This window comes from Mauremys reevesii, linkage group 7 (genome assembly GCF_016161935.1).
Source record: "Mauremys reevesii isolate NIE-2019 linkage group 7, ASM1616193v1, whole genome shotgun sequence".
Taxonomy (NCBI): domain Eukaryota; kingdom Metazoa; phylum Chordata; order Testudines; family Geoemydidae; genus Mauremys; species Mauremys reevesii.
The window spans coordinates 124,493,489-124,506,120 of NC_052629.1; the positions used below are offsets into that span (position 1 = coordinate 124,493,489).

A 12,632-nucleotide genomic window follows, 5' to 3' on the forward strand; every position below is an offset into this window, starting at 1 on the left:
GACATTAGACTGGGAGGGGTTGCAAGCACTTTGGAGAACAGGGTTAGAATTTAAAAAAATCTTGAAAATTAGAGAATTGGTCTAAAATCAACAAGATGAAATTCAGTAAAGACAAATGCAAAGCACTACACATAGGAAGAAATAACTACAACATGGGGAATAATTGACTAGGTGGTAGTACTGCTAAAGAGGATCTGGGGGTTATAGTGGATCACAAACTGATTGAGTCAACAATGTGATGCAGTTGTGAAAAAGGCTGATATCATTCTGGGGTATATTAACAGGAATGTCATATATAAATATGGGAGAGAGTTATCCCACTCTACTCGGCACTGGTGAGGCCTCAGCTGGAGAAGTAAATATTGTATCCAGTTGTAGGTGCCATGCTGTAGGAAAGATGTGGATACATTTGAGAGAGCCCAGAAAAGAGCAACAAAAATAATAAAAGGTTTAGAAAACCTGACCTATGAGGAATAGTTAAAAAACTGGATGTTTAGTCTGGAGAAAAGATGACAGAGGGGGGACCTGATAATCTTCAAATATGTTAAGAGCTGTTATAAAGAGGACAGTGTTCATTTGGTCCTTCATGTCCACTGAAGGTCGGACAAGAAGTAATGGGGTTTGTGACCATACATCCCATATTAGTCAGAGAGATGCTTATGGTATGAATATGGCACAACTAAGATACGTTTTATGCAAGATGGGTCATGTGAGGTATCTTTGGAAAGATTATGATTTACTGAATGTGATTATCCAATTTGTATGCATGTATCATTTCTGCATCTGAAGTTTAAAATATTGACTATGTAATAATTACAACTGTGTTTTCACCTGGGGAACGCCCACCAGACAATATGCAAACAGCCTGGATGGGCCATTAGGAAGGACAATAGGACTTTGAAGATGCTAATCTCCCTCTGACTGAGAAGTTTCCTGGGATGCTGCTTTAACACTGCAGGGTCAGGTGATCATGTCACCTGGTACTGGACATCATTTTGGACTTCTGGTATTTTTCTACTGGAAGGGGGTGGGGGACAAACTAGGAAACAAAGAATTCCTGCCATACGTAAATCCTATTTAAGGCTGGGAAGGGGGTTCTTCTTGGTTCTTCTCCACTGTCTCCCTGCCCAAGAAGGAATACTGCTGAAAACACCTGAAGAAACAAAGAAACTAAGCTGGGGGCAAGGCCTGAGCCCTGGCGATAAAGGGCAGCCAGTGAAACAAATACCTGGAGATTCAAGCTGCAAGCAGCGCAGTTTACCTTCAAGAAACTCTGCAACCTGCATAAAACAACACTTAGGGTAAGAATTTGCTAATATTAACCAGTTAATTTAGTGTAATAAGCTTAGTTTGTGTGTTTTGTTTTAGTTGCTCAGCGATCTGCTTTGTTCTGTTTGCTATCCCTTATAATCACTTAACATCTACCTTTTATAGTTAATAAACTTATTTTTTGTTTATTCTAAAACCCAGTTTGTTTTAGATTCAATTCAGGATGGGGGAGGGGGGGAGTAGCTGTGCATATCTTCCTCCACATTGAGGGAGGGAGTGAATTTCATGAGCTTACACTGTATAGATCTCTATATAGCACAAGACCATATAATTTTGGGTTTACACTCTGGAAGGTGTGTGCACCTCTGTGCTGGGCAGTTCCCCAAGCTGAGTCCTCCCACACAGACTCTGTGCGATTCTATAGCTGGGTGAGTCCCTACCTGTGTGTATGTGTGTGCAGCAGGACAGGATGAGGGAGCCCAGGCTGGTGGAACGGGCAGGCTCAGTGGGACCCCAATACATCAGGTGGCATCCCGGAAGGGGGTCCAACCCATCACAGGGTTAATTTACAGCAAGGGAGATTTAGGTTAGATATTGGGAAAATCCTTCTAACTATAAGGGTAGTTAAACCCGGAATATGTTGTGGAATCCCTGTCATTGGAGATTTTTTGAACAGGTTAGACAAACACCTGTCATGGATGGTCTAGGTTTACTTGGTCCTGCCTCTGTGCAGGGGGCTGTGCTTGATGACTTCTCAAGGTCTCAAGAGGGCCTAGCTGAGCATTTTAGGTATGCTGGCAGAGCAAGAGCCAGATCTTAGAGAGGTGATGATGGAAACAGTGGTAAGATCTGGGCACAGCTCAGAGCAGGGGTTCTCAATCTTTCTTTCTGAGCGCCCTTCCCCCCCGCCCCCAACATGCTATAAAAACTCCACAGCCCACCTGTGCCACAATAACTGGTTTTCTGCATATAAAAGTCTGGGCCGGCGTTAGGGGGTAGCAAGCAGGGCAATTGCCTGGGGCCCCCATGAAGTTACATTGCTCAGGCTTCAGCTCCGGGTGGCAGAGTTCAGGGCCCCAGGCTTCAGCCCCATGTGGTGGGGCTTCGGCTTTCTGCCCTGGGCCCCAGCGAGTGTAATGCTGCCCTGCTTGGCGGCTCCCCTGAAACCTGCTCGCTGCCCCTCAGAGGTCCCCAGACTCCTGGTTGAGAGCCACTGGCTTTGAGTATTGGTGTAGGCAGATGGCTGAGTCAGGGATGACACTCAATCTGTGGCCCTGAGTGACAGAAAGGACGGTGATGTTAGCAGTGAGAGAAGACTAGAAGTTCAGTCTTGGCCAAAGGAAAGAGAAAATGGGGTCATTGGAGGAGAAGAGCGAGTGAGAAACACCTAATGAAAAGCACGAGGAAAACAGAGTTTTGGGGGACAAGGGGAAAATGAAGTCACAGCAAAATCTTGCTGATCTTTTCTTTGTAATAGCTGGTTACATCCTGTGTGGAGAGGCAGAAGACACAGGAGCAAAGGATGATTTCAGGAAGGCATCAGAGATTAGGAATGAGTGTGGGAATGTGGGTTTGAGAGTCAGTGAGGGAGGAGAAGGGCTTCTGTTTGACCAGGAGGAAGGCAGAATTGAAAGAGGGGAGTATGCATGTTAATGAGTCTCTCTCCAGAAGTATTCAGTGGCACAGGAGCAAGATAAATCAGATGTTGGGAGTAAGTACTCTTCACTGCTTTGCAAGAGACCTAGATTTGATTACTGATCTTAGTCTCTGACTCTTGCTGAGATGGGCTTGCAGTGCTGTGGAGGTAGCTAAAGGCTCCTGAGTGGAAGAGAGTGAGAGTCATTCCTGTGGTTTAGTAAGTAGCTGAGAGCTGAAGTGAGGTGCTTGAGACAGTGCTATTTCAGAGTGATGAAGATATGGTAAAGAGAAAAGCATAGAGCAGGCAAAGGGATCGTGGGAAAATAACCATAATTATGGCTAGGCAAATCAACTTCATTTCAGCTAAAAGGTAACTGGAATAAAAAGTCATTTTATTCACGTTTTCTAATTAGCTCCATGTGCAGGTGGTTCATTTTACATTTTTTAGCCTGTTTTGTTACGGAAATTAACTAGATCCCCACACTACTCCCAGGTTAGCTTATCAGAATCTTTCCTTTCCTTTATGAACTGCAAACAAAAAGAGAAGTCAATCTTCTCAGTGTGCACTGAGATTTCACAAACACGCTGGTGCGTAATAGCTTATCAATCATATAATCAAGGTCATAATGCACAGTCAACCTTTACTGATAGTTGCTGAGGAGCCCTGTGTACTATACTACAAACTTCAAAGGCTTCTGTGGTATTACAGTCATTTTATGACGTGAAGCACAGCAGATGAGTAACGCAGAGCGCTATGAAGGTAGACCTTACACAAATACTGTAGAGAAAAGGACAATATAGGAAGCTCTGATTTCTAAAAGTCACATTTAACAAGCTAACCCAGAAACAAAAGCAGCAGTATTGTCTATCAGCCCAAAAGGTGGGAACAACTCTCTAAGTTGTGCCTACCCTAGGACCTCTTCCACAGTAATGCGAAGCAGGGAACATGAACATCATGAAAGCCAGAGTTTGTCCTTGGCAAGGTGAACAAATCTTTTGGTGTCTTTTCCTACAACCTCAGAGTGAGCACTTCAGATTACTTGACAGGCTAACGAGAAAGAGAACGACAACTGTTCCCCTGAGAGAGAGGAAGATGCTAAGAAGTTAACATTCTTGCCTCCCCAGTCCTAGATGGGTGGGGCTGCTCTCCTAATATAAAATACCTGCATTCGTTACCTTCTCTTTATCCCTCGGCAGTATGAAAAAAACAGACTAACTAGCAAAAGCTTTACATTGTAGCCCCTCTGAAGTGATCGAATGACCCTCCCTAATCGATCTGGAGTTATGATTTATTGACAGATTGTTTTAGGGAAGTGCACAATGAACTCTGGGTTGAAATAATCAATCATGATAAAATAGCTATTTGCATACAGACACGCAATGGGAAAAAGTTACGGCTGACGGACGTGGTGCATTAATTAGTGTTTAACACTTGATGCACCTGAGAATAATGTTCCACACTTACCAGTCCCCAAAGGGCTCCTTCTGTTGTGGCAACAATGGTAGCGGCTCTAGGAGTGTTGTACATCAACGCCAGTTCCCCAAAACTGCCGTGATTGTCGTAACGGCCGACACAACGAGGCTGGCTGTCTCGTGTTACAAAGATATCGTACAATCCCCTGGGAAAAAGGAAAAAATACTGTTCATTAGACCAAATTACAGCACTGCTAATAAAACAGTGCTTTCAACAGTTGGCTCAAATACAAATTATGCAAACGTTTTCCCAGTACAGAAATTAGTTCTCCTATCTCTGATCTGTGTACAAAGAGCACATGCTCTGCCCAGTTTGCCATTATCTGATTGTAGGCTATTTCTATGTAAGATGCCTTCAAAGCACCTCCCCCTTCACAATGCATTTTAACTCCTTGAAGCTTCCCTTTGACAGTCTTGATCAGGGCTCCCTGCTTTCTTCTGAAATTATTACTTGGGCTTCCTGACTTTGCTATTGTAGAACTGATGAATAAAATTGTTTTTCATTGTTCACTTTATTAATGTAACTTCATAAGTAAAGTTTTATGAATGAAACAACATTCATTCATAAAATCGGTTACCCCAATAAGTGGCTAATTGACAATTAAGATGCTTGTTAAGAGCCATAGCTGTTCAGCCAGTTGCCCTTGTAAGTTTCACGTCAATCCACTTCCTGCTTAAATCACTGAGACTTGCACTGTTTCAGTATTGTAACTTCTGTTCACTGTTTGCCATTCACTACACTTGTCTACTTCTGTTCACTGTTTGCCATATTGTAAATTCAAACTCCATTTTACAAACGCTTACTCCATTTTGTAAGCTTGCTGCAACCTTCACTTTTGCAAAACCCTGCTGTAATCTTATTAGTTGAGAAGTGTGAATGAGGTATGTATGGATGATGGAATCAACCTCCAGCACCAGCCTGTCTTGATGAAATAGAGTTCAAACACCAAGGGCTGAAGATGCGGACAAGAGCCCTAACAAAGTAAGAAGAGTCCACCCTAAAAAGTAAAGAACAAAGGTACAATAGAAGGAAGATCAAAGCCAGGTCCGAGGCTGAAAGTCACGTCTGCAATTGACGGGTGCTCAATCACACCGAACCCAGAGGCAACGTGACACAGCAAGACCTATAGACTCCGGATTCAAACTAAAGCCTACGAAAAGGATGGGTGAGATGGAAGACTTTGGAGGGTAATGTTCTGCTGCCAACATGGGAGCGCAGACCCAGCCCTTCCTTGTGCTCGGCTTTCCAGGCCAGTTAGCCACCACAAGCTATGAACCCAAGCTGCAGACTCAAGCCACAGACTCAAGCTATGTTCAGGACTGGTAACTATACAGCAGCTGCAGAACATCTGATGGATGTGTGTGTGTGGATATGTGTATATACATAGGTATTAGATATTACTTATTAATCATAAATCAAATTGTGTTATCATAATAAATGTGGCATCTTTGTCTTGCCCCCTAAAACGATCCTGTGTAGTTTTGTCTGCATAACACTATGCCTAGCAGATGTCACTGGGTTTAGGAGCTTTTTCAGTTAGGTTAACTGCTGATAGTTCTGATGTTTGAGGTGCCTGGCTCTTTAAAAGACATTTGGTCAAACTATATTTGGGAGTGGGGGAAAGAAGGGGTATGAATGTGTCTCCTTCAGTTAAGCTGAGAAGATGCACCAAGAGGGCTTTTGCTGCATTGGACAGGTATTCCAAGTACTAGGGCAGTCCAAATGAGTTTCTCTGGTTATTCCATTTACAATAAGAGAATCACAGAAATGTAGAGCTGGAAAAGACCATAAGAAGTTGTCATGGTTTTCAAAGGTGTAATCCAGACCAGTGAGGGATTTATCACCTCTTACCCTGTAACCTTGAGTGGCTCACAATGACTTGCTACTGGGACACTCACAGCAACAAATATGCAGGTCACACCCTGAATGCCTATGCACTATGCAACCAGCCCTGGGTCAGCAATTTTGACCCAGCAGCCTATCTACAGACCCCCAGCCCCACTCTGATTTCCACCAGCCTTGATTACAACTAGCAAGGTGACCCCAACACACTCCCCATCCTGAATTTTCCCCAAACCCTGTGCTCTGCAATCACCAGCCTTCTCCTGGACAGTTCAGAGAAATAATAAGGTTTATCTGTTCCTTTAAAGAGGCAAAAGCACATTACAGCTTATTAACTTAACTGGAGTATATAAACTCTTCCATGCAAACTCAGCACTGAGTTGGTTTATAGTAAAAATAAACAAATTTATTAACAATAGGACAAAGTGATGTGCTGCAAAGTAAAAGGAATACAGTTAGAAACGGCTACAGGCAAATAAAAGTGAAAATGCATCTAAACGTCTAAAACTTTATCTAGGAAGCTACAGGCTTTGGTTCAAGATGGTTTCTCTTACCAGTCTCCCTAACCATGGCTGACTTTCCCTCAGTGAGAACCTTCCACAGAAGTACAAGATGCTGGCTTCCCTTGTTTTCATAAGTGAAAGATCTTTGCCTTTGCGGGTTTCTTACCTATAGCCAGTTTCCAGAGACTTCATCCCCTCCTGGGTTGAAGGATCCATCTTTCTCAGCTGCAAGAGCTCTAGCCTCTTGTGCCTGTTTAGTGATGGATAACTTAGGGATGTTCTCTGCCCTCCCTTTATAGTCTAATAAACCTTTTGTCATAAACAGATAGTTAAGGGTTAATGTCTCTTTTACCTGAAAAGGGTTAAGAAGCTCAGTAAACCTGGCTGACACCTGACCAGAGGATCAATAAGGGGACAAGATACTTTCAAATCTTGGTGGAGGGAAGTATTTGTTTTGTGTTCTTTGTTTTGGGGGTTGTTCGTTCTCGGGGACTGAGAGGGACCAGATGTAAATCCAGGCTCTCCAAATCTTTCTGAATCAGTCTCATGTTTCAAATTTGTAAGTACCTAGTCAGGAAGGCGTGTTAGTCTTCTGTTTGTTTTCTCAACCCGTAAATGTTTCTTTTGCTGGAAGGATTTTTAGCTCTGTTTGCTGTAACTTTGAACCTGAGGCTAGAGGGGGTTTCTCTGGCTATATAAATCTAAGTACCCTGTAATGCATTTTCCATCCTGATTTTACAGAGATAATTTTTACCTTTTCTTTTTCTTTAATTAAAAGCTCTCTTTTTAAGAACCTGCTTGATTTTTCTTTGTTTTAAGATCCAGGGAATTGGGTCTGAACTCACCAGGGATTGGTGGGGGGAAAAAGGAGGGGGGATGGTTAATTCCTCTTTGTTTTAAGATCCAAGGAGTTTTGGATCTGTGTGAAGCCTCTCAAGGCAACCCAGGGAGGGGAAAGTCTGGGGGAAAGGAGGGGGGAATGGTTAATTTCTCCGTGTGTTAAGATCTAAGGGATTTGGATCTGTGTTCCCCAGGGAAGGTTTTGGGGGGACAGGGAGTGTGCCAGACACTAACTTCTGGCTGGTGGCAGTGTTACCAGGTCTAAGCTGGGAATTAAGCTTAGAAGGGTCCATGCAGGTCCCCACATCTGTACCCTAAAGTGCAGAGTGGGGGAGGAAACCTTGACACCTTTGAAAAGCATCTCTCTCAAAGTTCATAGACCCTGCTGTTCCTCCCTTCCTGTGGGCTTCTCATTCCCCATCTGATTTCTATGTAAATGGGGCTTCCGTTGTTTTAGTCACACCTTGCTTAATTACTTTGGAGACAGGGAGATAGCTATAACGTTCCCTCCTGTCTGGGAGAGACCTGTTTCTCCCTTTGTTTGGGTCACAGATTGTAAAGCATAATATTAAGGAGTATTCATAATTCCCTATGTAGTGTTAATAAATACAATTCACAACTATACTGATCACCAGTGTGTGTCATAGGCTTTCATAAAAGACCTCGCTCAACACACTTATCATACAGTAATATTGTATACAATCAGTAGATTCTCTCTCTTCCTGGGTATAGACCATGCTGTCTCCTCCCCCAGTTGTTAGCTTGCTAGTTTAGGTTACCTAATATGTAAACAGACCTTCATTCTCGCTGCCTGATGACCAGACTGGTCAGAGAAGCAAACATTTCTTTGTCTAGGGCAGACCAATTTTCACTGACATTCCTGATTTAAACCAATGTTTACCAATTTTCACTGACATTCCTGATTTAAACACATTTTAGTCATAATTCTAGCATATATCCATAATGTTTAATACACACCACATACATATATCATGCAAGAATATTGAGTTGGGGTACACTGAATTTGTCAGGCCAGCTGAAACTCATTACATGATACCCAGGAGCCCCCTACCCTCTGGCCCTGGGATGCTCTTAGGGTCACACCTCCCCCATTATAATGCTGCAGGAGGGTTAGCCACTGGCTGACCCAGAGGCAGAAGGTTAGAGCCCTCTTTCCTGGACAATGCATCTGCCACCGCATTTTCCTTCCCTGTGGAAGAAACCTGTTTTCTCACCCTTTGTCTGTTTACAGTCTCCAGGACATAATATCAGAGTATCCATAATTTCACATACAGAGTTGTTACAAAAACATTTCAGTGACATTAATGACCAGTGTGTTATTAGATTTCAAATGATATATTACCTGTCACCTTTTAAAGAAATATCATGACACAGTGTGTATGCCAGGCCTGACAAGAGTTTCTAACAGAGTAGTGAACCTCAAATGGGCCTCTGATACAGAGGTCATCTACTCCATCCCGCTGTGCTGAGGCGGGACCAAGTATACCTAGAGTCCCATATGCATTAGCAGACGCTGCACTGCCACCAAGCCAACCGTCAGGGATGGTCGATGGCAGTACCTCTGAATCATACCTACCTTCATGAAAAGACGAAGATTTCCTACATTTTAAGGTTATAAGGGAAGTGTCTGAGCAGGAACGATGCATCTGAGGAATACCCTAATAGAGTCATTCCTTGGAACAGACATTAGTCAAGGAGAATTTATGAAAGATGTAATCTCTAGAGGAAAAACAGCCAATTAATCTGTTCATGAAAGAGAACCCCAGAAAAACCACCACATCAAGGTTTTTATATAGACTTAATGTTGGGTGCAAAGCTATAATCTTCAACAGCAAACTGGAGAGAATATTATTTACCTCCCATAGGGTGTCAACTGCCACCTAGAAATAAGAGAATTGTCAGAAATAGCAGCAAGTGGAACTCTTTAATAAATATATTTAGGAACAAATAGAGTCCACTAAGTTAAGTCCTAGCTGGCAGCATCAGTCAAGCAGCAGTTAGGAGTGATGACTGCATACCCTGGCATTGGATATGAGTTATCTTTGAACTCTGCTATTTCTAAAACAAGCACTGGGTGCAGCTCTGTGCCAACAACACTTGCAGATAGCTCCACCATATTGATGCTTCCTGCACAGACACCGCAACTCAGGCCTGGGCTACACTAGCGGGGGGGGAGGGGGAGTTCCAACTAAGATATGCAACTTCAGCTATGCTATTCGTGCAGCTGAAGTCGAAGTATCTTAGTTCGACTTACCTGGCCGTCCTCACGGCGGCGAGTCGCCTGCCATGGCGCCCCTGTTGACTCCACTTACTCCTCCTGCTGAGGTGGAGTACAGGTGTCTATTAGCAGATCGATTTATTGTGTCCAGACGAGACACGATAAATCGATCCCTGACACATCGAACACTACCCGCCGATCCGGCAGGTAATATAGAATCATAGAATCTCAGGGTTGGAAGGGACCTCAGGAGGTCATCTAGTCCAACCCCCTGCTCAAAGCAGGACCAAACCCAACTAAATCATCCCTATAGACATACCCTCAGAAACTATAGTGTATCAGGTGTGGGAAAGCTTTGCAACAAACCCACAAGTTGGCATTCCTGCCTCAAAGCCTTTCAGACCGAAAGATTAAATTTAGTTTGCTGGGTCAATTCCAACTATGTCTGAGTCAGGCTTGTGAACATTTCAGGAGATACCCCAAAGCAATCCAAGAGTTACCAGTCTCAGTTGAGGCCTAAAGAGAAGATAATATAAGTCAGGTCAGAAGGTCCATCTAGCCCCATCATCTGTCTACCACAGGCCAATGCCCCCAGGCCCCTGGAGTGCCAGGTGCCCTGAGGAGTGATCCAAACATCAAATGATCTGCCATCTCTCATCCTCCATCCATCTCATCCTCAGGGACACCATTCTTACATATCCACTAATAGCCATTTATATGGACTTAGCCCAGCATTTTATCCCTTCCCCCTTTTTATTAATTAGTCATTGTTATATCCTAGCCTCCCCCTCCCCTCAAGGGAGTCTAACAAGTTGGTGTCACAAGAAGAGAAGAAGAACTTTTATTTGTTTTAAACCTGCTGCCTATTAATTTAATTGCCCTATTAATTTCATTTGTATTATGTGAATAATATAATATATATATTCCTCTTCAACTTTTTCTTCTCTCTTTTTCACTCATTATATTGATTTTATTCTTCTTCTCATGTCCTTAGTCTTCTCTTTCAAACTGAAAGAGTCTAGCCTCTTTCCTCTTTCCTCACCTTCTCTAAACTCTATTTAATTTTAGTTTTTTTTTTTTCTTTTCTAGTGCTAGAATATCTTATCTTTTTGAGGAGGAGAGGACACCACATCACAGTATTCGAGAGATGATGCGGGATTGGATTATATATATATATAAATATAATAATAGTCTTCTTCTTCCCTATCCTTTTTTTATTTCCTAACATCCTGTTTTTTTTTTTTTCTCTGCTGCACACTGCGGACATCTTTCAGAGACTATCCACTTATAACTCCAAGATCTACTTTACATTTATCAGCTGAGGCACTCTCCTTTCATCCAGAAAGCTAAGGTTGAAGCCAGAAGAACAGGGAAATAGCCTACTATGTCTACAAAGGACTTTGACCCTTGGAACCATATTACTTAATTATATATGGAATACAGACAAGAGAAAACACAATTTCAGTAAGCTAACAGAAGGCCACTCTAGCAGTGAACAGTGAACTACCAATGCCACATGCAGTTAACAGAGACACTATGAACAATAAGCCTATAAGGGAAGCATAAGGGCCATCAACAGAGGATAGGTGTAAGGACTCCCAAAAGAAAGCAAACACCAATATTGATAGGCGCAATAGTCAGATGGGTGATACAGTTAGTGCAAGGACTATACCTAATCCAGCTAGGAAATTGGGCAAGGTCAGACAAATAACAAATGTTTGTACACTAATGCCTATAAAGGGGGAGGGATAGCTCAGTGGTTTGAGCATTGGCCTGCTAAACCCAGGGTTGTGAGTTCAGTCCTTGAGGAGGCCACTTAGGGATCTGGGGCAAAAATTGGTCCTGCTAGTGAAGGCGGGGGCTGGACTCAATGACCTTTTGAGGTCCCTTCCAGTTCTAGGAGATTGGTATATCTCCAATTATTACCTTTTTACCTTTATTACCTAATGCAAGGGCCTGGGCAATAAAATGGAGGAGCTAGAACTGCCAGTATACGACATGAAACTGAATATTATAGGAATAGCAGCAATCAGATGAATAGCAGCTCCATAGCAGGAGAGGATGCAGCCTGAAACCCACTTAAGTTTCTGGGTAGACACTGATGTTCACTTGGCTATGTCTGCAATAGATACAGATAGTCTCTGAGAGACTCTAAAAGGTTTAGTTCTGTCCAAATAATGTGCTAATGCTCTCCTAACATCCAACGTGTGATGGGCAGCATCCTCTGTAGTCTGATGGGGTTTAGTGTGGAAAACTGGCAGATGAATAGCCTGACTGATATGGAAGCTGAAGATGACTTTGGGTAGGAACCCAGGTATGGTTGGAGGGATAATTTATCTTTGAAGAAGATAGCGTAAGAGACAGGATTCACCATCAAATCACCTAACTCACCAAGTCTTCAAGCATAGTTAACTGCACCGCTAGAAAGGCAGTTTTCAAACCCAACAAATATTATTATTAAGGATACAAGAGCAAACTATCCCAATGCACAGGAAAGATAAGAAGTATAGTAACAAAGCACCCTAGCTTAACCAATAGATCTTCAATAACCAGAAATTCAAAAAGCAGAAACTAGATCAAATTATAAATGATGAATATATATTAAAAAAACAACACAAGCATGTCGGGACAAAATTAGAAAGGCCAAGGCACAAAATGAGATTAAACTAGCTAGGGACATAAAGGATAACCAGAAAACACAAATACATTAGAAGCAAGAGGAAGATTAATGACAGAGTAGGCCCATTACTGAATAAGGACGAAAAGACAATAACAGAAAACGCAGCTGTGGCTGAAGTGTTAAATAAATTTGTTTCAGTTTTCACCA

The 12,632-nt window shown here is 42.6% G+C and overlaps 1 protein-coding gene across 4 annotated transcripts in view; it reads right to left on the reverse strand.

Annotated features, from left to right (window-relative positions):
* The window catches only part of PRKAR2A (protein kinase cAMP-dependent type II regulatory subunit alpha), a 131,446-nt gene that overhangs the window by 19,345 nt on the left and 99,469 nt on the right, over nt 1–12,632 (reverse strand). For all 4 annotated transcript variants that reach the window (XM_039546730.1, XM_039546732.1, XM_039546731.1 and 1 more), the window contains one exon: nt 4,373–4,526. In XM_039546730.1, the coding sequence (XP_039402664.1) occupies nt 4,373–4,526 (154 nt within the window). The remainder of the gene's footprint in view (nt 1–4,372; nt 4,527–12,632) is intronic.